Consider the following 25,732-nt stretch of genomic DNA (forward strand, 5'->3'; position numbering starts at 1 on the left):
TAGAAATAAATATTTACTGCAAACTATTAAAAAAAAAACAAATCTATATATCACCATAGAATCAAAACCACAAAAACAACCAAAATACTGATCACTCAAAGCTTTATAATTTATAATGTTAGAATTTCTCAATATCCTGCCTGATTAAAAGTGCTGAAGGCATCACAGTCTCCCCTTTAATTCCCTCGCCATCCTACAGAAACAACCTCCAAGGCTTCTCTTACTAAAAGTACCTATTGCTCATAGTTCTTATTAACAAGGCAATTTTATATTTGCTAAAAATAGAACATATTACCAAGTAAACAGACTAAGCCACGTGAATTACTGGGCTCCTTAGACACTGATTAATTTGAACAAATCAGTGTTGTCAAACCAAAAACTCGGCAACTTTCTTAATTCATAAAAACATGTATCCTCCCACTGGAGTTACCTCCAGCCAAAATATACCGAGTTGGGTGCATAACGTTGATGGAACACACAGAGGCAAGGCATTCTCCACCAAGAAAAGAGTGCACCCACTTTCCTCTCTCATGGAAGACTTCCACTCGCCGTGGATGGGCCATGCTGCCGACTATGATACAGTCTTCTTGTTTAGGGTCCCACACAGCTTGGAACCTGGTCAGCCATCTCCCAGTAATGGTGTTGTGCCTAGTGAAAAAAAACGATTTTTTTTAAAGGACAGTAGTGTTAAATAACTCCAGATAGCATGGGCAGAGAGTAAAGATGGCATTGCTCCTAAATGCTGATATTCTCGGCCAAGTTTCTTTTCATTAAGTTACTGCGTCACCAACAACCTCGTCTCATCCTTCATGCAAGACTGAAACTCAGGACAGAGATGATGTATTCTGCATTTCTGAATCTCCAGTGCTGGGTATAGTGGTTTGTGCTCAGTGGAGGGTCACTAAATGTCTGTTGAAATGGCACCTTTTTTGTTCACTATTTACTAGCTCAATGGACTACTCCCCTCCTTTTTTTTAGCACATGCAAACAGAAGAAGACCTAGAACGAAGAAATATATAATCTAGGTTTTTGTTGTTTTAACAGGATCAGCTATTTCCCATATTTGTATTCCCCTAATAACCAAACCCTGAAATCATTTTATATTCCATACAACCTTAAAGTTAAAAATACATCTGGAGCTCAAAGAAGAAATCACAAGGGAAATTAGATATCTGCAGACAAATAAAAATGAAAACACAACCTACCAAAATCTACAGGATGCTGTGAAAGCAATAGTAAGAGGGAAATTTACAGCAGTAAACATTAGAAAAGAAGAAAGATCTAAAAATCAACAATCTACACCTCAAGGAACTAGAAAAAGAAGAACAAACAAAACCAAAAGACAGCAGAAGGAAGGAAATAATAAAGATTAGAGCAGAGATAAATGAATTACAGAATAGAAAAACAACAGAAAAAAATAAACTAGGAGTTGGTTTTTTGAAAAGATCAACAAAATTGACAAGCCCTTAGCTAGATTAAGGAAAAAAAGAGAGGAAATGCAAATCACTAAAATAAGAAATGAAAATGGGACATTATAACTGATGTCACAGAAATTAAAAGGATTATAATACTATGGATAATTATACACCAATGAACTGGACAATCCAGAAAAAATGAATAAATTCCCTGACAAAGGACTTCCCTGGTGGTCCGGTGGTAAAGAATCTGCCTTCCAATGCAGGGGACACAGGTTCGATCCCTGGTGGGGGAACTAAGATCCCACATGCTGAGGGGCAACTAAGCCCACGCACCACAACTACAGAGCCCACACAATCTGGAGTCTGCACGCCACAACCAGAGAAAAGAAAAACACATGCCGCAACTAGAGAGAAGCCCGCACACCTCAACGAAAGATCCCACATGCCTCAATGAAGATCCCACGTGCTGCAACTAAGACCCGACACAGCCAAAAAATAAATAAATAAATTATTTTTTAAAAATTCCCAGACACATACAATTTACCAAGACTGAATCATGAAGAAATAGAAAATCTAAATAGAACTATAACTAGTAAGGGGATTAAAATAGTAACCAAAAACCTCCCAACAAAAAAATCCCAGGACCAGATGGCTTCACTGGAGATTTCTACCTAACATTTAAAGAAGAATTAACACCAGTGCTCCTCAAACTCTTCCAAAAAATTGAAGAAGAGGGAACACTTCCCAATTCATTCTGTGAGGCTAACACAGATACCAAAGCCAGACAAAGAACCTACACGAAAAAAAAAAAAAAAAGCCTACAGACTAATATTCCTGATGAATATTGATGTAAAAATTCACAACAAAATACCAGCAAACCAAATTCAACAGCACATTAAGAGGATTATACACCATGACCAAGTTGAATTTATACCTGGGATGCAAGGATGGTTCAACGTATAAATCTCAGTTAATGTAATATACCACATTAACAGAATGAAGGACAAAAATCATAAGATCCTCTCAACCAGTACAATCATTTGACAAATTCAATACCCTTTCATGATAAATGCTCAACAAACTAGGAATAGACAAAAACTATCTCAACATAATAAAGGCCATATATGAAAGGCCCACAGCTAACATAATACTCAATGATGAAAAACTGAAAGCTTTTCCTGTAAGATGTGGTAAAAGGCAAGGATGCCTACTCTTGCCATGTCTATTCAACATAGTATTCGAAATTTGGTAGGACCAGAAAACTGGGTAGGACTAAAGACTCCACAAACACACAAAAAAACTAAACAATTTCAGCAAATTTACAGGATACAAAAATCAACACACAAAAATCAGTTGCATTTCTACACACTAAGAATGACCAATCCAGAAAGGAAATTAAGAAAACAATCCCATTTACAATAGCATAAAAAAGAATAAAATATTTAGGAATACATTTAACCAAAGATGTGAAAGATATGTATACTGAAAACTACAAAACATTACTAAAGCAAACCAAAGAAGACACAAATAAATGGAAAGACATTGTGGTTGTGGACTGGAAGACTTAATATTGTTAAAATGTCTATACTACCCAAAGTGATCTATAGAATTCAATCAATGCAATCCCTATGAAAATCCCAATGGCATGTTTTACAGAGATTGAAAAAAAATCCTAAAATTGATATGGAAACTCAAGGAACTACAAACAGTCAAAATAATCTTTAAAAAGAACAGGACTTCCCTGGTGGCGCAGTGGTTAAGAATCCACCTGCCAACGCAGGGGCCATGCGTTCAAGCCCTGGTCCAGGAAGATCCCACATGCCGCAGAGCAACTAAGCCCATGCACCACAACTACTGAGCCTGCGCCCTAGAGCCCGCAGCCACAACTACTGAGCCCGCATGCCGCAACTACTGAAGCCCGTGCACCTGGAGTCCAGGCTTCGCAACAAAGAGAAGCCACTGCAATGAGAAGCCCGCACACCACAACGAAGAGTAGCCCCTGCTCGCTGCAACTAGAGAAAAGCCCACGCACAGCAACGGAGACCCAATGCAGCCAAAAATTAAAAAAAAAAGAACCAAGTTGGGGGCCTCATATTTCCGGATTTCAAAACATACTACAAAGCAACAGTAATCATGACAGTGTGGTACTGGGATAAAGACAGACACTAAGGACCAGTAGAACAGAAGAGATCCCATAAGTGTACATGTACATGGTCAAGTGATATTCAACAAGGGTGCCAAGACCACAAAATGGGAAAAGGACAGTTTCTTCAACAAATGGTGCTGGGAGAACTGGATATCCACATTCAAAAGAATAAAGTTGGACAATAATCTTATATTATATACAAAAATTAACTCAAAGTGGATTAAAGACCTAAACATAAGACATAAAACTATTAATAAAACAGAGGAGAAAACATAGGGGGAAAGTTCCAGGACACTGAATTTAGCAAAGATTTCTTCAATACAACACCAAAAGCACAGGCAACAAAAGGAAAAACAGACAAATCTACATCAAACTTAAAAACTCTGTGCATCAGGGGCTTCCCTGGTGGTGCAGTGGTTGAGAGTCTGCCTGCCGATGCAGGGGACACGGGTTCGAGCCCTGGTCTGGAAAGGTCCCACATGCCGCGGAGCAACTAGGCCTGTGAGCCACAACTACTGAGCCTGCGCGTCTGGAGCATGTGCTCCGCAACGAGAGAGGCCACAATAGTGAGAGGCCAGCGCACCGCAATGAAGAGTGGCCCCCGCTTGCCGCAACTAGAGAAAGCCCTCACACAGAAACGAAGACCCAACACAGCTATAAATAAATAAATAAATAAATAAATATTTAAATATTAAAAAAAAAAAACTCTGTGCATCAAACGAAACAATCAACAGAGTGAAAAGGCAACCCACAAAATGGTAGAAAATATTCATGAATCATATATTTGATAAGGGGTTAATATGCAGAATATGTAAAGAATTCCTATAACTCAACAACAGCAAAAATTATGCAATTCAAAAACGGGCAAAAGACTTGAATAGACAGTTCTCCAACGAAGATACACAAATGGCCAACAAGCAAATGAAAAGATTTTAACATCACTAATCATTAGAGAAATTCAATCAAAACCACAACGAGATATTACCTCCTTAGGATAATCACTAACAAAAGAACAGACAGTAAATGTTGATGCATATAAAGAGAAATTAGAACCCTGGTGCACTACTGGAATGTAAAATGGTTTGGCTGCTATGGAAAAACAGTACAAAGTTTCCTCAAAAAATTAAAAATAGAATTATCAGATGATCCATCAAAATCCCCCTTCTGGGTATATATCCAAAAGAATTCAAAGCAGGATCTTAAAGAGATACCTTTACACCCATTTGTTCACTGCATTATTCACAATAGCCAAGATGTAGAAACAATCAAAATGTCCATCAACAGATGAATGGATAAAGAAAATGTGGCACATACATACAATGGAATATTATGCAACCTTTAAAAGAGGAAGGGACTCCCCTGGTGGCGCAGTGGTTTAGAATCCGCCTGCCAATGTAGGGGACATGGGTTCAATCCCTGATCCAGGAAGATCCCACATGCCGCGGAGCAACTAAGCCCATGTGCCACAACCACTGAGCCCAGGCTGTAGAGGCCTCAAGCCACAACTACTGAGCCCGTGTAACACAACTAATGAAGCCCATGCGCCTAGAGCCCGTGCTCTGCAACAAGAGAAGCCACTGCAATGAGAAGCCCGCGCGCCGCAATGAAGAGTAGCCCCGACTCGCCTCAACTAGAGAAAGCCCGTGCGCAGCAACGAAGACCCAACGCAGCCAAAAATAAATTTTTTTAACATCTTTATTGGAGTATAATTGCTTTACAATGGTGTGTTAGTTTCTGCTTTATAACAAATTGAATCAGTTATACATATACATATGTTCCCATATCTCTTCCCTCTTCCATCTCCCTCCCTCCCACCCTCCCTATCCCACCCTTCTAGGTGGTCACAAAGCACCAAGCTAATCTCCCTGTGCTATGCAGCTGCTTCCCACTAGCTATCTATTTTACGTTTGGTAGTGTATATATGTCCATGCCACTCTCTCACTTTGTCACAGCTTATCCTTCCCCCTCCCCATATCCTCAAGTTCATTCTCTAGTAGGTCTGCGTCTTTATTCCCGTACCTAGAGTCTGTCATACAGAGTGAAGTAAGTCAGAGAGAGAAAAACAAATACCGTATGCTAACACATATATATGGAATATAAGAAAAAAATAAAGAAAGAAATGGTCATGAAGAACCTAGGGGCAAATATGGGAAAAAAATAATTAATTTTAAAAAATTAAACTAAACAGGAGGAGATATTGTCACATGCTAGAATATGGATGAACATCAAGGACATTATGCTAAGTGAAATGAACCAGTCACAAAATGACAAATACTGTATGATTTCACTCATATGAAGTATCTATAGTAGTCAAAATCATAGAAATGGAAAGTAGAAAGATGGTTGCCAAGGTCTAGGAAAAGGGGGAAAGAGGAATAAATGTTTAATGGGCAGTTTCAGTTTTGCAAGATAAAAAAATTCTAGAAGTCTGCTGCACAACAATGTGAATATACCTAACACTATTGCACTGTATACATATAAATAGTTAAGATGGTTAATTTATGTGTTTATAACCACAACTAAAAATAAAGTAAAAAAATTTTTTTTAATATATTTGGGGCTCTTTACTGCTCTCCAAAGCAAAAAACAAAGCACTGCCTTTTTATTCTCTATATTGTAACACCATTAGCAACCCTTTCTTACTAAAGAAATATGAACAATGGAGAACCACACTTCCCTCTGCCACTCAATGACCCTATCTCTACTGACCTCTGAATCATCACACTAGATAATTTTTTTAAAATATGCATTAGAAACCAATAAACTAGAATTAATAAAGTTTGAAAAAGGAAATGAAGAGGGAAATTCTGTGAAAAAGAAAACAAACATGCTTAAATATAGCCTCTATAGATTATAAAACTCATGAAGCAACAATCAACATACATTGCACACCCTGTCCCCAACTTCATAAATACTAATAAAGAGGTATGTCTAGGAAGAAGGCATCGCATAAAGTTTGATGTAAAATACATACATTAAAAGTAGCAGATGCAAAAAAAGGGTAACCAAACAAAGTAAGTGGGAAGGTGGGGAAGCCCTCCAAGCCCAGAACAAACAGGTGCAAATAAACAGAGCTTCAGCTAGCCTCACCAGCAAGTAAGTCTCAATAGGATAACATGAGTAATTCAGGTTGGAATAAAGCCACATCTTAACCAAAAATAACCACCCAGAGGCAGAGAACAGCTACTGACTAAAAGAGCTTGAACCTCTTTACAGAAACAGGAAACCTGGAAGCAAGAACCCTTCTGTATAGGATAGGAACTAGCAACCTGGAACACTGGAACAATGTAATACAAAATCAGACCTATTACATCTCCTTGATAATCAGATGTCCAATGTATGCACTCCAACAAAGACCTCATAGTAATCCAGGGTCTACTTTATTTGGCACATGGAAACCTACCTGATGGTGGTGAGAAGAGGAATCTTCGAGGATATACAGCTGCTGTCAAAGATTCTACAAAATAAAGAGCAAGAATAAAGGAGCACACTCTTTATTGTTTCTTGAAAATTTTCTGAGCTTTTCACTGGTTCATGATATGAAATATGATTGTTATCTTAAAATATATAGGATCAGCCTCTAACAAACCTCAGCTAATATATTTACAAAAGTTACAAAGAATATTATAAAATTCAGTGCTTATAATTTAGTGTGGAAATTACTTATTTAGACATTATTACTCCAAACTTAAATGTACATTCTAAAGTGATAATCTAGACTCTATATTCAGATTCACAGTAATATAGGTCATACATAAGGGATGTAGTCTGAAAATGCAAAAATAACCTAAAAGAGCATGCATGTATCAAGGGATACTCATCAGTTGAGGGCGTGATAGTGTCACTTCCAGATTCTGGCGAGACTAAGACTGTCCAGTGACCAAGGGGAGGAGTTCTTGTGGGGCAACTGGAGGAATCCAGAAGCCTCCACTAGGTACCCTGGCAGACAGAAACTAACCGAATCATCACCACCTCCCCCTTCTCCTTGTGCCTAGCTATTCCACTGAAATTTCTTGGCACTAGAGCTTATTAACTAATTAGATTACTAGAAAGCCAAATCACTAATAGCTAATGTAACAAGAGTAAACTCTTCAGTGCAAATGAACAGGAATGGGACAAATAAGTAGCCCTTAAGACAAAGAAAACTGCGTGGGTGGAAAGGGGACACTGGGCTGCCACTGTCTGGTGACTAAATCTCTTAATGTATTACCTGGTAATGCTTACACACTTTACTAGAAATTAACTGGGTACCTGTCACACACTATAAACCATGTTCTTCCCAATAGATGGGTCTAAACAGAAATTAGGTGCCTTTCTAGAGCCTGGCCCACAGCATACATTTAACAGATACTTGTTGAATGAATAATGAACGAATTCCAAAATCACTTAAGGTAAAACTCTCATAAACAGAGAATTGCTTGCAATGTTAAGCAAAATCAGGGATTTTAGAAGAGAACAAAATCATTTCCTTTGTGATTGTATTAACATTCTCCACATCTTTTTTAATTGGCATTATTTTCTATTTTTGTTCAATTGGTTTATATTACATTTTAAAATCCATTTTTAGGAAGTAGCTATAGAAAGGTATCAAAGCTAAAACCATAAAATTTTATCCAGTAGTTTGTATAGAAGCCCAATTTTTGCTACCTTTTCTGCCTGCCCATGGCCTGGGGCTCTGCAACTTCGATTCAGCACTTCACTTGTGGGGTAGACCCCACTATCTCCAAAGTAAGAGCTTCTCCCTATGCTAAAATTATCTGCCTTCCAAGATATCACAAGCCTGATTTCATCGGATTTCAGTGCTAAAAGCAAAGACTGACATCACTCTCCAGGGTAGCTACAGACCTTCCTTGCCAATCTCAAGGAAATCTACAGATCCCAAAACTGCTGAAAAGCCATTAAGTACAGGTCATTGATCTTTGGGAACTTAGACATGACTATGAAACAATAACACCAGTGATATAATAAGGAGCGATAGTCAACAAAGCTACTGTTTAACACAGTAACTACAGACTCTAGATTCCTTAACAAGTATTTCTGTCTTCCCAATTTACCTCAGCTTACAATCAGCACATGTGGTTACTACTCTGTTACCAGTAAGAGGTGAAAAATAGGCAGAAGCGATGCTCTTTGTGTGTTCAGTCAAAGAAATCAAAGGCTTTCTTCTACTGGGATTCAGGCACCTTGCATCATAAATATGAATATCCCTGTAACAGGAGGAATAATTCTCAGTGTTTTCACAGTACACATAGTAAGACTCTACAATAGCACTGAACATAAATTAGACACTCAAATACTCACTACATTGAAGAACAGTTAAGACAGAACCCTCTAATCTTCTATATTAATTTTAAAAACACTGGTATAGAGTATAAAATAAAAAATTTTTCAAAATTATAGCATATATATGTAACCAGGTGGGTATAGAGAGACAAGATTCTAGCTGGTTTTCTAATCTATCCAAGAAAAAAGTTAACACAGACCAAGAAGCTATAGGTTACATGGAACTTTTATATTTTTTACGTACGTTCTTCTCAAAAGACTAGAAGTAAACACATGAGGCCAAGGAAAACAAAAATGTATATTTTTTCAACACTTGCGCTATTTATTAAATCCAAAAGAATCTCTCATTTAAAAAAAATCACGTTAAAAAAAAACCCAAAAATGCTCAATCAGTGTAGAAAGGAAAATTATTTGGTCTGTGGGTATCACAAAAAAAGTCAGAAGTCCTTGACCACCAAACTAAAACATTATTCCTAACATTAAAAGGCCTAAATCATAAAATTTCATGAAGGACATACCTTAATCCCGCAGTGATAAAATACTGTCTATGCACTGGGTGGACATGTACAGTTCTTATTTTGCTCAAAGAAGAATTGATAAGTTTCTCACAAGAAGTTCCAGGCGTCCGCCTATCCACTAGTGACATACTTCCATCCCAGTGACCTACTATTAAAGTGGAGGCATCTTCTGCCAAGAAGTCAAAGGAGGAAAAGCTACTTCTTTCATCTCTATATACCTAAGGATATAAGTAACAATCAACTTATGTAACACTCTTTTTTTAAAGAAAGCCAATGCATAAATTCTTTGTTAAAAGAGTAACAAAACACTTAACCCAAATAACCTCATTTATCCTCCCTTGATCCCCACAAGAAGCATAGGGCAAAATGGTAATCCCCTTAGATGGAAACTAAGGCACTGATCAGCTGTGAGACTGCAATCAAACAGCCCATCCACCCATGTCAGGGCTACATCCCAAATCTCTTAAATCCAATAAACCTCAGATGCAGAGCTACCCTGTGAAACTTACTAGGAAATGGACTGAATCTGAATCTTACCCGGTTGAAATACCTTAATATACCAAGTAACTTTGCCAACTAAGTCCAAGGTATATGGCTTGAATGCTCACCTACTCTTGGTGGAAGTGTAAATAGATACAAAATTTTTACAGCAATCAGGACACATCTATCAAAATATTTAATGCTTATACATACCCTTTGACCCAGTAATTTCACTAAGATATATATAAGGATGCTTGCTGCCAGACTGCTTATAACAGCAATAAAAAGCAACCTAAATGTCCACCAAAAAAGATCTGGTTAAATCATGATGGTACATCTCTACTTTGAAATACCATGCAACGCTAAAAAAGAATGAGGTAGATTTGTGCTATTAACTGTCCAAGATATACTAGTAAATGAAAAAAGCAAGTTGCAACAAAGTATGTATATAGTGTGAACCCATTAGCACAAAGAAAAAAATCTGTATCTATATGCTTGTAAGTATATGTGTACTTTCTGGAAGCATACACAAAAAATACAAAGGTTACTTCGGGAGAGTGGGAATGGGGAAAGGGCAGATTTAGTTTGCACACCCTATTTACTGTAAGTTTGTGGGGTTTTTTTGGTTGCACTGGGTCTTCGTTGCGGGCTTCTCTCTAGTTGCGGCGTGCAGGTTTAGTTGCCCTGCGGCGTGTGGGATCTTAGTTGCCCGACCAGGGATCAAACCCACATCCCCTGCATTGGAAGGCGGATTCTTAATCACTGGACCACCACAGAAGTCCCCTACTGTAAATATTTTATCATGAGCAGGTATTATTGTTATAACTTTTTAATCACTTACAATCCACAATATTATTACTTTGGGCTCAGGGCTCACACATATAAGGAATAAAAAATAAATGTTGTAGAACGTGTCAGTACTCAAGTAAGAGAGAATTACCACAATTCTTATCACTGAATCATGAATTGCTACTGACTTTTAGTTTTAATAACAAGTATTACTATAAACTGAGATTAACAAATTAATACACCAAAGGTATCCCAACCCCTATACCAAAAAAAGCCTAATATACACAAATGAAACTTGAAGTATTCAGTCATTATATTAAAATAGTTAAGTGCAGGGGATTTGGAGTCAGAGAGACTCAAGTGCAAATTCTAGTTCTGCCATTTATGCCCTTCAGCAAGCTAATAAACCTCTTTACCTCAGTTTTTTCAACTGTTAAATGGGGAGAACATTACCTATTTCATAGGGTGTTATTAGGCTTAATATATATAAAGCACACTCAGGTTAGTACCTAACACAAGGTAATTGTTCAATCAGTAGTATCAGAAGCAAATTACTGATACATGCAATATCATGGATGAATCTTAAAAACATTATGCTAGGTAAATAAAGCCAGACACAAAAAGCTACACACCATTTGATTCCATTTACTTGACATTCTAGAACAGGCAAAATTATAGGGACAGTAATCACATCAGTGGTTGCCAGGGGCTTCAGGAAGGGGGAGAGGACTGACTACAAAGGGTCATGAGGTAATTTTTCCGAGTGATGGAAATTTTTTATGTCTTGATTGCAGTGGTGGTTAAACAGGTATATACAATTTGCCAAAACTTATAAAACTGCACACCTAACAAAGGTAAATTTTACAATATGTACTGTATACCTCAATAAACCTGACTTTTAAAAAAATAAGTGTATAACTCTTACAACTCAATACTGAAAACACAGATAACCCAATTAAAAAATAGGCAAAAGATCCAAATTTCTCTAAATAATTACAAATGGCCAATAAGCAGATGAACATGCTCAGCATAATTAATCATTAGGGAAACGCAAATCAAAACCACAATGAGATACCACTTCATACCCACGAGGTTGGCTATACTCACCACTAACAACAAGTGTTGGAAAAGATGTGGAAAAATGGGAACCCTCACATATTGCTGATGAGTATGTACAACAGTGAAGCCGGTTTGGGAAACAGCTTGGCAGTTCATCAGAATGTAAAACATAGAGTTACCACATGACCCAGCAATTACACTCCTACGTATATACCCAAGAGAAATGAAAGCACACAAAACTTGTGCATGAGTGTTCATAATGGCATTATTCGTAATAGTTAAAAATGGAAACAACCCAATTGTTCATCAACTAATGAATGGATGTGTAAAATGTGGTACAGCCACACAAGGGAATACTATTCAGCCATTAAAAAGAATGAAGTACTGACACATTCTACAACATGAATGAACCTTGAAAACATTTTGATAAGTATAGAAGCCAGTCACAAAAGACTATAAACTGTATGATTCCTTTTATATGAAATGTCCAGAACAGGCAAATATGTAGAGACAGAAAGTAGATTAGTGGTTTTCTAGGGCGAAAGGGGCAATTGGGAATACTTGATAAGCAAGGGGTTTCTTTTGGAGGTGATACGTATTCTAAAATTAGATTGTGGTAACAGTTTCACAACCCTATAAATACACTAAAAACCACTGGACTTTACACTTTAAATGGGTGAATCGAATGGTATGTGAATTATATATCTCAACAAAGTTGTATTAAAAAATAAGTACAATCAGTTATTATTAAGTGGCTGATAAAACATAGATGTACCTTCAAATTTCAAACTCCAACCTTCCTGTAAGCATATAAACAAATACAAAACAGAATGTGACTTGCATACATAACTATATGGTATGCATTAATAACCAAAGTGCTACCACTAAACAGTTTAAAGAGGACTTTTCACAAAAATTATTTCATTTAATCCATGATTAATAGCCCATCCATTTCCACTAAGGATTTTAAATATCAATGTTGCTCTTAAAAACCTGTTTTTAAAAAGGTAAAAATAGAAATTGAAAGAAAAAAAAAGCAAAGACACCAGTAAAAAAAGAAACTGTGTTTCTTCTAATTGTCAGTAATTAGGAAATCAAGTCTGACCAGCAATACATTAACAGTCTTGAAAAGTCTTTTTTTCATATGGTTAAAAACAGGCTTAAAAGAAATTAAACATCCTCATTTTTAAAAGAAAACCCAAAAACTATTAGCTTTCAAGAAGAGAGAAAAAGCCTTCCCAACTATAAGAAAGATCATTTTAGGAGTTCAGTGAAGAACAAAAGCAGTTACGTATTATACTATAGCTATTAAAATAATTAGTTAAAAACTCTTTTATAAGTAATTATGAATCATCTATACATAGAATATTAGAATAATTACAAAGACAGAATGCGTTAACTTTGAGTACTGGCTTACATAAGAAAATTAAGGCATAAAATTAGATCATCAATTAATATTTATGATGGTAAGCCATAATCAGTGATGATACCCTGTTTTCTTCATTGTCTATCACAAATAAAATGCTCTTATACTGAGGACCTCTAAAAACTTTAAAAGTCCCATTCAAAATAAGCTAAAGAATGAAAACCTACATCTAAACCATCCTAAATTTCACAAAGATTAAAATCCATATAAAAAAAGAGTTTGTAGGAATTCTCTTAATGAGGAAATCTGATATGGTTAAGTAAATCTGAAAGCTCACTTGAAATATGTTTGTTGTAACATTAAGTAGTAGATATTTAAGTAGTAGAACAAAATGTAATCACTGGGATCCAATATTGTGAGGATTCCTCAGGCCTTTGGAAGCTTCTGGCCTACCCAACCAGAGATCAAACCAATTTGAAAACCTCCAAGGGGTAAGTAGTCTGGTTAACTTGGTAGACTATCTCTGGGAGGGAGGACAGTCACGAGTATGAGACCAACATCTTTCAACTATTCTTAAACTTCAACTTAATCTTACCTTGCAGGGGTTAGACTAGCCCAGGAAAAGACCTTATCCTCAACAGGTGGTTATGAATAAACCTGGCCTAAGATGTTCTGAATGAAAGCACTTAGGTGTTCATTTCTTGCCAGAGCACAATTATATGACATCGAATGGCAGTTTTTCATTCTAACTTCACTGGATAAAAACAGCTGAGCTAATCTCTCTACCATCAGCTATACATGGCATATAAGAGATGATAAAGCTTAGCTAGAAGACAAAAAAACAAATTTTATAGTTTCTGTGTTACATTACTGGCCAAAAGTTTTGGACAATGTATTATAGAACTGTTATGTGATGAATTTCTCTAGTCTTTTTTGTCACATCTAAGACTCATCCCGATAAAATTCATATCTGCCAAGGCTAGAAATAATGAACAAAAGTAAAATAATATTCTAATATTTTTTCCTGAATAAAAGAGGACAAGTTTTAAGCCTTAAAATAGAAGAATAAGTTATTTTATTTAAAAGCTTTCTGCAAAAATAAAAAATAAGAGCAAAAACTTACTATGTACCAGGCTGTTTTAAGTAAATGCTTTATCTACATTAACTCATTTAATCCTCATGACAATCCTATAAGGTAGATACTATTACCATTCCACTTCAAAACTAAGGAAATTGAAGCACAAAGAGGTTAAGCAACTTGCCAAGGTCACACAAATAGTAACAGATGGGATTTGAATTTAGGCAGTGTAGTTCTAAAGTCCCTATTCTACACCATCTCACCCAGTTTGATGGTATAATAAACATTCATGTGGCATTTCATAAGGAATCCAGAATATCACCTGAGGTCCATATGTAAACACATTAACATTTACCTCTTCAAAAACAGCTCTGGAAAAATCCCCACAGCGTAATGTGCCATCATAGCTCAGTGACAGCAGGTGAGCTGGATTGGCAGGCGAGAAGTAAAGACAGCTAACTGGTTGACTATGGGGTTGAAAAATATAAACTCCATCTTCTTTAGGTTGGTGAGTCTAGGATAGAGTTGGGGGTGGGGAGAGAGACAAAAACTGGTGAAAAGCAGTAATATTTTCTACGCCATTATGTCATTAAACTGATTGTATTATATTCAGTCTTAGTCTATAACTGTACCCACCTTCCCACTCAGAAAGTCAGAACTAGAAACTTCAGACACTCACAAAGTTACTTTTTCCTAATTTTCAATCCAACAAAATTGTCACATTTATTTTAATAGTTTCCAGCTTTTTGCAACTAGCCAACTAGTTTTTCATAATACAGAGGGAAAAAATTACTGCTTATAATGACTTCAGTTCATGAAATTCTCAGGAAATGGGAAATTTACTTTTATTTCACATGCAGAATAATTCCTTACTACCTAAACTTCTATCAATACCACTTCCACTTTGCTTGCTAGGTGTGCTTCTATACAAGTATGTCATTCTCAGCTCAATTTTCATAAGGTGTTTGGTCCTGGCACAAAATGATAGTTTTAAAAATATTTTATCCCCTAAATGCCCCATGAAAAATGCATGTACTTGAGGGACTTCCCTGGTGGCGCAGTGGTTACGAATCTACCTGCCGAGAGAGGGGGAAGATGGCAGAAGAGTAAGACGCGGAGATCACCTTCCTCCCCACAGATACACCAGAAATACATCTACACGTGGAACAACTCCTACAGAACACCTACTGAACGCTGGCAGAAGACCTCAGACCTCCCAAAAGGCAAGAAACTCCCCACGTACCTGGGTAAGGCAAAAGAAAAAAGAATAGGGCTTCCCTGGTGGCGCAGTGGTTGAGAGTCCGCCTGCCGGTGCAGGGGACACGGGTTCGTGCCCCGGTCTGGGAGGATCCCGCATGCCACGGAGCGGCTGGGCCCGTGAGCCATGGCTGCTGGGCCTGCGCGTCCACAGCCTGTGCTCCGCAACGGGAGAGGCCACAGCAGTGAGAAGCCCGTGTAATGCAAAAAAAAAAAAAAAAAAAAAAAAAAAGAAAAAAGAATAAACAGAGACAAAAGAATAGGGACGGGACCTGCACCAGTGGGAGGGAGCCGTGAAGGAGGAAAGGTTTCCACACACTTAGGAAGCCCCTTCGCGGGCGGAGACTGCGGGTGGCGGAGGGGGGAAGCTTCGGAGCCACGGAGGAGTGCACAGCAACAGGGGTGCGGAGGGCAAAGCGGAGACATTCCCTCACAGAGGATCGGTGCCGACCCGCACTCACCAGCCCGAGAGGCTTGTCTGCTCACCCGCCGGGACAGGCGGGGCTGGGAGCTGAGGCTCGGGCTTCGGTCGATCCCAGGGAGAGGACTGGGGTTGGATGCGTGAACACAGCCTGAATGGGGCTAGTGCGCCACAGCTAGCCGGGAGGGAGTCCGGGGAAAAGTCTGGACCTGCCGAAGAGGCAAGAGACTTTTTCTTTCCTCTTTGTTTCCTGGTGCGTGAGGAGAGGGGATTAAGAGCGCTGCATAAAGGAGCTCCAGAGACGGGCGCGAGACGCTAAGGCTGCTGCTGCCACCACCAAGAAGCCTGTGTGCGAGCACAGGTCACTATCCACACTTCCCCTCCCGGGAGCCTGTGCAGCCCACCACTGCCAGGGTCCCGTGATCTAGGGACAACTTCCCCGGGAAAACGCACGGCGCGCCTCAGGCTGGTGCAACGTCCCGCCGGCCTCTGCCGCTGCAGGCTCACCCCGCATCCGCACCCCTCCCTCCAGCCGGCGTGAGTGAGCCAGGGCCCCCGAAGCAGCTGCTCCTTTAACCCCGTCCTCTCTGAGCGAAGAACAGACGCCCTCTGGCAACCTACACGCAGAGGCAGGGCCAAATCCAAAGCTGAGCCCCGGGAGCTGTGCGAACAAAGAGAAGAAAGGGAAATCTCTCCCAGCAGCCTCAGGAGCAGCGGATTAAATCTCCACAATCAACTTGATGGTACCCTGTATCTGTGGAATATATGAATAGACAACGAATCATCCCAAATTGAGGAGGTGGACTTTGAGAGCAAGATTTATTATTTTTTCCCATTGGCCTCTTCTTCTGAGTGTGTATGTGTATTCTTCTGTGTGAGATTTTGTCTGCATAGCTTTGCTTTCACCATTTGTCCTAGGGTTCTATCCGTCCGTTTTTTTTTTTCTTTACTTTAAAATAATTTTTTTCTTAATAATTATTTTTTATTTTAATAACTTTATTTTATCTTACTTTATTTAATTTTATCCTTTCTTTCTTTCTACTTTTTATCCCTTTTATTCTGAGCTGTGTGGATGAAAGGCTCTTGGTGCTGCAGCCAGGAGTCAGTGCTGTGCCTCTGAGGTGGGAGAGCCAACTTCAGAACACTGGTCCACAAGACACCTCCCAGCTCCACATAATATCAAACAGCGAAAATCTACCAGAGATCTCCATCTCAACACCAGCACCCAGCTTCACTCAACGACCAGCAAGCTACAGTGCTGCACACCCTATGCCAAACAACTAGCAAGACGGGAACACAACCCCACCCATTAGCAAAGAGGCTGCCTAAAAGCATAATAAGTCCACAGACACCCCCAAACACATCACCAGACGTGGACCTGGACACCAGGCAGGCAAGATCCAGCCTCATCCACCAGAACACTGGTACTAGTCCCCTCCACCAGGAAGCCTACACAACCCACTGAACCACCTTTAGCCACTGGGGACAGCCACCAAAAACAACGGGAACTACGAACCTGTAGCCTGCAAAAAGGAGACCCCAAAGAGTAAGATAAGCAACATGAGAAGACAGAAAAACACACAAAAGAAGAAGGAGCAAGATAAAAACCCACCAGACTTAACAAATGAAGAAGAAATAGGCAGTCTACCTGAAAAAGAATTCAAAATAATGATAGTAAAGATGATCCAAAATCTTGGAAATAGAATAAAGAAAATGAAAGAAACATTTAACAAGGACCTAGAAAAACTAAAGATGAAATAAGCAATGATGAACAACACAATAAATGAAATTAAAAATACTCTAGATGGGATCAATAGCAGAATAACTGAGACAAAAGAACAGATAAGTGACCTGGAAGATAAAATAGTGGAAATAACTACTGCAGAGCAGAAAAAAGAAAAAAGAATGAAAAGAACTGAGGACAGTCTCAGAGACCTCTGGGACAACATTAAACGAACCAACATTCGAATTATAGGGATCCCAGAAGAAGAAGAGAAAAAGAAAGGGACTGAGAAAATACTTGAAGAGATTATAATTGAAAACTTCCCTAATATGGGAAAGGAAATAGTTAATCAACTCCAGGAAGCACAGAGAGTGCCATACAGGATAAATCCAAGGAGAAACATGCCAAGACACATATTAATCAAACTGTCAAAAATTAAATACAAAGGGCTTCCCTGGTGGCGCAGTGGTTGGGAGTCCGCCTGCCGATGCAGGGGACACGGGTTCGTGCCCCGGTCTGGGAGGATCCCTATGACACAGAGCGGCTGGGCCCGTGAGCCATGGCCGCTGAACCTGCGCGTCCGGAGCCTATGCTCCACAGCGGGAGAGGCTGCAGCGGTGAGAGGCCCGCGTACCACAAAAAAAAATAATAATAATTAAATACAAAGAAAACATATTAAAACCAGCAAGGGAAAAACAAAAAATAACACACAAGGGAATCGCCATAAGGTTAACAGCTGATCTTTCAGCAGAAACTCTGCAAGCCAGAAAGGACTGGCAGGACATATTTAAAGTGATGAAGGAGAAATCCCAACAACCAAGATTACTCTACCCAGGAAGGATCTCATTCAGATTTGATGGAGAAATTAAAACCTTTACAGACAAGCAAAAGATGAGAGAGTTCAGCACCACCAAACCAGCTTTACAACAAATGCTAAAGGAACTTCTCTAGGCAAGAAACACAAGAGAAGGAAAAGATCTACAATAACAAACCAAAAACAATTAAGAAAATGGCAATAGGAACATACCTATCAATAATTACCTTAAATGTAAATGAATTAAATGCTCCCACCAAAAGACACAGACTGGCTTAATGGATACAAAAACAAGACCCATATATATGCTGTCTACAAGGGACCCACTTCAGACCTCAAGACACATACAGACTGAAAGTAAGGGGATGGAAAAAGATATTCCATGCAAATGGAAATCAAAAGAAAGCTGGAGTAGCAATTCTCATATCAGACAAAATAGACTTTAAAATAAAGACTATTAGAAGAGACAAAGGACACTACATAATGATCAAGGGATCGATCCAAGAAGAAGATATAAAAATCGTAAACATTTATGCACCCAACATAGGAGCACCTCAATACACAAGGCAAATACTAACAGCCACAAAAGGGGAACTCGACAGTAACACATTCATAGTAGGGGACTTTAACACCCCACTTGCATCAATGGACAGATCATCCAAAATGAAAATAAATAAGGCAACACAAGCTTTAAATGATACATTAAACAAGATGCACTTAATTGATATTTATAGGACATTCCATCCAAAAACAACAGAATACACATTTTTCTCAAGTGCACATGGAACAGTCTCCAGAATAGATCATATCTTGGGTCACAAATCAAGACTTGGTAAATTTAAGAAAATTGAAATTGTATCAAGTAACTTTTCTGACCACAACACTATGAGACTAGATATCAATTACAGGAAAAGATCTGTAAAAAGTACAAACACATGGAGACTAAATAATACACTACTTAATAACGAAGTGATCACTGAGGAAATCAAAAAGGAAAACGAAAAATACCTAGAAACAAATGACAATGGAGACACGACGACCCAAAACCTATGGGATGCAGTAAAAGCAGTTCTAAGAGAGAAGTTTATAGCAATACAATCCTACCTTAAGAAACAGGAAACATCTCGAATAAACAACCTAAACTTGCACCTAAAGCAATTAGAGAAAGAAGAACAACAAATACCCCAAAGTTAGCAGAAGGAAACAAATCATAAAGATCAGATCAGAAATAAATGAAAAAGAAATGAAGGAAACGATAGCAAAGATCAATAAAACTAAAAGCTGGTTCCTTGAGAAGATAAACAAAATTGATAAACCATTAGCCAGACTCATCAAGAAAAAAAGGGAGAAGACTCAAATCAATAGAATTAGAACTGAAAAAGGAGAAGTAACAACTGACATTGCAGAACTACAAAAGATCATGAGAGATTATACTACAAGCAACTCTATGCCAATAAAATGGACAACCTGGAAGAAATGGACAAATTCTTAGAAATGTACAACCTGCCAAGACTGAATCAGGAAGAAATAGAAAATATGAACAGACCAATCACAAGCACTGAAATTGAAATTGTGATTAAAAACCTTCCAACAAACAGAAGCCCAGGACCAGATGGCTTCACAGGCGAATTCTATCAAACATTTAGAGAAGAGCTAACACCTATCCTTCTCAAACTCTTCCAAAATATAGCAGAGGGAGGAACACTCCCAAACTCATTCTACAAGGCTACCATCACCTTGATACCAAAACCAGACAAGGATGTCACAAAGAAAGAAAACTACAGGCCAATATCACTGATGAACATAGATGCAAAAATCCGCAACAAAATACTAGCAAACAGAATCCAACGGCACATTAAAAGGATCATGCACCATGATCAAGTGGGGTTTATTCCAGGAATGCAAGGATTCTTCAATATATGCAAATCAATCAACGTGATACACCATATTAACAAATTGAAGGAGAAAAACCATATGATCATCTCAATAGATGCAGAGAAAGCTTTCGACAAAATTCAACACCCATTTATGATAAAAACCCTCCAGAAAGTAGGCATAGAGGGAACTTACCTCAACATAATAAAGGCCATATATGACAAACCTACAGCCAACATCATCCTCAATGGTGAAAAACTGAAACCATTTCCACTAAGATCAGGAACAAGACAAGGATGTCCACTCTCACCACTCTTATTGAACATAGTTCTGGAAGTTTTAGCCACAGCAATCAGAGAAGAAAAGGAAATAAAAGGAATCCAAATTGGAAAAGAAGAAGTAAAGCTGTCACTGTTTGCAGATGACATGATACTATACATAGAGAATCCTAAAGATGCTACCAGAAAACTACTAGAGCTAATCAATGAATTTGGTAAAGTAGCAGGATACAAAATTAATGCACAGAAATCTCTTGCATTCCTGTACACTAATAAAGAAAAATCTGTAAGTGAAATAAAAAAAACACTCCCATTTACCACTGCAACAGAAAGAATAAAATATCTAGGAATAAACCTAAAGAGACAAAAGACCTGTATGCAGAAAATTATAAGACACTGATGAAAGAAATTAAAGATGATACAAATAGATGGAGAGATATACCATGTTCCTGGATTGGAAGAATCAATATTGTGAAAATGACTCTACTACCAAAAGCAATCTACAGATTCAATGCAATCCCTATCAAACTACCACTGGCATTTTTCACAGAACTAGAACAAAAAATTTCACAATTTGTATGGAAACACAAAAGACCCCGAATAGCCAAAGCAATCTTGAGAACGAAAAACGGAGCTGGAAGAATCAGGCTCCCGGACTGCAGACTATACTACAAAGCTACAGTAATCAAGACAGTATGGTACTAGCACAAAAACAGAAAGATCAATGAGACAGGATAGAAACCCAGAGATAAACCCACGAACATATGGTCATCTTATCTTTGATAAAGGAGGCAGGAATGTACAGTGGAGAAAGGACAGCCTCTTCAATAAGTGGTGCTGGCAAAACTGGACAGGTACATGTAAAAGTATGAGATTAGAACACTCCCGAACACCATACACAAAAATAAGCTCAAAATGGATTAAAGACCTAAATGTAAGGCCAGACACTATAAAACTCTTAGAGGAAAACATAGGCAGAACACTCTATGACATAAATCACAGCAAGATCCTTTTTGACCCACCTCCTAGAGAAATGGAAATAAAAACAAAAATAAACAAATGGGACCTAATGAAACTTCAAAGCTTTTGCACAGCAAAGGAAACTGTAAAAAAGACCAAAAGACAACCCTCAGAATGGGAGAAAATATTTGCAAATGAAGCAACTGACAAAGGATTAATCTCCAAAATTTACAAGCAGCTCTTGCAGCTCAATAGCAAAAAACAAACAACCCAATCCAAAAATGGGCAGAAGACCTAAACAGACATTTCTCCAAAGAAGATATACAGATTGCCAACAAACACATGAAAGAATGCTCAATATCATTAATCATTAGAGAAATGCAAATCAAAACTACAATGAGATATCATCTCACACCGGTCAGAATGGCTATCATCAAAAAATCTAGAAACAATAAATGCTGGAGAGGGTGTGGAGAAAAGGGAACACTCTTGCACTGCTGGTGGGAATGTGAATTGGTACAGCCACCATGGAGAACAGTGTGAGGTTCCTTAAAAAACTACAAATAGGGCTTCCCTGGTGGCGCAGTGGTTGAGAGTCCGCCTGCCGATGCAGGGGACGCGGGTTTGTGCCCTGGTCCGTGAGGATCCCGCATGCCGCGGAGCGGCTAGGCCCGTGAGCCATGGCCGCTAAGCCTGTGCTCCGCAACAGTAGAGGCCACAACAGTGAGAGGCCCGCGTACCGCAAAAAAAAAACCAAAAAACAAACGAACAAAAAAACTACAAATAGAACTACCATATGACCCAGCAATCCCACTACTGGCCATATACCCTGAGAAAACCATAATTCAAAAAGAGTCATGTACCAAAATGTTCATTGCAGCTCTATTTACAATAGCCAGGAGATGGAAACAACCTAAGTGTCCATCATCGGATGAATGGATAAGAAGATGTGGCACATATATACAATGGAATATTTCTCAGCCATAAAAAGAAACGAAATTGAGTTATTTGTAGTGAGGTGGATGAACCTAGAGTCTGTCAGAGTGAAGTAAGTCAGAAAGAGAAAGACAGGGGCTTCCCTGGTGGCACAGTGGTTGAGAGTCCGCCTGCCGATGCAGGGGACATGGGTTCGTGTCGCAATCCGGGAGGATCTCACATGCCACGGCTGGGCCCGTGAGCCATGGCCGCTGAGCCTGCGCATCCGGAGCCTGTGCTCTGCAACGGGAGAGGCCACAACAGTGAGAGGCCCGCATACCGCAAAAAAAAAAAAAAGAAAGAGAAAGACAAATACCGTATGCTAACACATATATATGGAATCTAAGTAAAAAAAAAAATATCATGAAGAACCTATGGGTAAGACGGAAATAAAGACACAGACCTACTAGAGAATGGACTTGAGGATATGGGGAGGGGGAAGGGTAAGCTGTGACAAAGCGAGAGAGTGCCATGGACATATATACACTACCAAATGTAAAATAGATAGCTAGTGGGAAGCAGCCGCATAGCACAGGGAGATCAGCTCGGTGCTTTGTGACCACCTGGATGGGTGGGATAGGGAGGGTGGGAGGGAGGGAGACGCAAGAGGGAGGAGATATGGGAACATATGTATATGTATAACTGATTCACTTTGTTATAAAGCAGAAACTAACACACCATTGTAAAGCAATTATCCTCCAATAAAGATGTAAAAAAAAAAAGAATCTACCTGCCAATGCAGGGCACATGTGTTTGAGCCCTGGTCTGAGAAGATCCCACATGCTGCGGAGCAACTAAGCCCATGTGCCACAACTACTGAGCCTGCGCTCTAGAGCCTGCAAACCACAACTACTGAGCCTGCGAGGCACAACTAGTCAGCCCACGTGCCACAACTACTGAAGTCCACAAGCCTAGAGCCCGTAGTACACAACAAGAGAAGTCACCGCAAATAGAAGCCCGCGCACAGCAACGAAGACCCAACCAAATATAAATAAATAAATAACAGCCCTAAATAAGTAAATAAATAAATAAATTTTTAAAAATGCATGAACTTGAATTTCAGTAGTAATATTACTACTTCTAAGGATTATCCTTTCCACAACTGGATTACCAACTCCGAAATCATCATTTTTTGGATTCTGATGTTATATTCTTATGCCATATGTCATATTATGAACCAGAACAACTTTCTAAATCTAGCTTAGTCGGCTCTGAAATACTCAAACACTTTTGTTTTCGTCTTTTTTATTTAAGTTTTTAAATAAAGAGAAAAAAATGTAAAGAAATCTGAAAAGAGAAGGAAGAAAAAAAATTACAATCACACAAACTCCTCCTCCTACCCAGAGTTAACCACTGTTAACATTTTGGCATATTTGTCTATAGCATATATTTTTTAGAAAAACAAAACTCTCCATTGTTATAAGGAACTCAAACAAATATACAAAGGAATATACAAAGACAAAAGTTTTGAAAAATCATTCAAAACCCAAAATTGACCAAAATTATCATTAAAATACTAAGTGATCATTAAAGATGTCTTTAAATGTACTTACTTATACAGATAGAAGGACAGAGAAGAAATTTAGAGGAAAAAAAAAGGCCACTTTAAATAGTATTAAATTTAACTACACTTTAGGGGCTTCCCTGGTGGTGCAGTGGTTAAGAATCCACTTGCCAATGCAGGGGACACGGATTTGAGCCCTGGTCCAGGAAGATCCCACATGCTGTGAAGCAACTAAGCTGATGTGCCAGAACTACTGAGCCTGCACTCTAGAGCCCTCAAGCCACAACTACTGAGCCCTTGTGTGACAACTACTGAAGCCCGCATGCCTAGAGCCCATGCACTGCAACAAGTGAAGCAACCACAACAAGAAGCCCACACACCACAATGAAGAGTAGCCCCCACTTGCCACAACTAGAGAAAGCCTGCGCGCACCAACAAAGACCCAATGCAGCCATAAATAAATAAATTTATATTTTAAAAAATTTTAACTATATACTTTAAAATAATAAAAGAAAATCAAGCTGAAGGAACTTTAGAACTTCGAGTATTTCTTTACAAGAGCTATCTCCTAAGAAGGAAAAAGTATAAAATATAAAGCAGTTTTAGTCATTATGCTTTTTTATTTAACTATGCATGTCTCAATTTTAGACAATTTCTATTGACTGAAAACATTATTCTCACCCCTCCTCCAATCTCCCCTTTCTTCATCTCTATATTTTGTTATTTTTGTTTTTTCCAGGTTAACAACATTCATATCCAGTTCTGTAACTATGGATGTCTCAATTTTAGACAATTTCTATTGACTGAGAACATTATTCTCACCCCTCCTCCAATCTCCCCTTTCTTCATCTCTATATTTTGTTATTTTTGTTTCTTCCAGGTAAACAACATTCATATCCAGTTCTGTAATCATAATTCATATGGCTGTTTAATATTAGTTCTGTATTTAAATATTTATTTATTTATTTCATTTATTTTTGGCTGTGTCAGGTCATAGTTGCGGCACGTGGGATCTTGATTGCGGCACGCGGGATCTTTCATTGCAGCATACAGGCTCTTCATTGTGGCACATGGGTTTCTCTTTAGTTGTGGCGCGCAGGTTTTCTCTCTCTAGTTGTGGTGCGTGGGCTCCAGAGCATGTGGGCTCTGTAGTTTGCAGCATGCGGGCTCTCTAGTTAAGGCCCGCGGGCTTAGTTGCCCCACAGCATGTGGGATCTTAGTTCCCCAACCAGGGATCGAACCCACGTCCCCTGCATTGGAAGGCAGATTCTTTACCACTGGACCAGGGAAGTCCCAGTTCTGTATTTAAATGGATTCAATACTCATCATCAATTTTTCTGTCAAGCTTCTCCATTCCTGAATCCTTAGTTTTGATTTACTCTCAACTGGCCAAGATTTGCTATCAAGCAGTTTTTTCCAGATGAACTCATAGGTCTTCAATTTCTTGAGTTTTTTCAGATGTGAAAAGACCTACCTGCTGTCTTTACATTAGAATAATATCTTGGGCTGGGTATGTATTCCAGGACACACTTCCTTCTCTCAGAACTTTGTAGACATTACATGAAATGTTGCTGTAGAAAACTGAGGCAAACCTGGCTTTTCTTCTTGAATATAATTTGTTTTTCCTGACTAAAGAATTCTTTATCCTTTAAGTCCAAATCTTCCTAGAACATGGCATACACACTCAAATCTGCCAATTCAATTCTGTCTTTTCAGAAAAGTTCTCTTTGAATATATTTTCTGTTCCATTTGTTGGGTCATCTTTGACTGGCTTTCCTTTCCTTTTTT

The 25,732-nt window shown here is 38.7% G+C and overlaps 1 protein-coding gene across 2 annotated transcripts in view; it reads right to left on the bottom strand.

Moving 5' to 3' along the window:
- Positions 1-371: 371 nt before the first annotated feature.
- The window catches only part of WDR76 (WD repeat domain 76), a gene marked incomplete at its 5' end in the record, with an annotated part of 70,737 nt that continues 45,376 nt past the window's right edge, over positions 372-25,732 (bottom strand). For both annotated transcript variants that reach the window (XM_079700526.1, XM_079700525.1), the window contains 5 exons: positions 372-648; positions 6,968-7,021; positions 8,619-8,771; positions 9,366-9,583; positions 14,493-14,651. In XM_079700526.1, the coding sequence (XP_079556652.1) occupies positions 393-648; positions 6,968-7,021; positions 8,619-8,771; positions 9,366-9,583; positions 14,493-14,651 (840 nt within the window). In that variant the 3' untranslated portion in view covers positions 372-392. The remainder of the gene's footprint in view (positions 649-6,967; positions 7,022-8,618; positions 8,772-9,365; positions 9,584-14,492; positions 14,652-25,732) is intronic.

This window comes from Hyperoodon ampullatus (assembly GCF_949752795.1).
Source record: "Hyperoodon ampullatus genome assembly, chromosome: 3".
Taxonomy (NCBI): Eukaryota; Metazoa; Chordata; class Mammalia; order Artiodactyla; family Ziphiidae; genus Hyperoodon; species Hyperoodon ampullatus.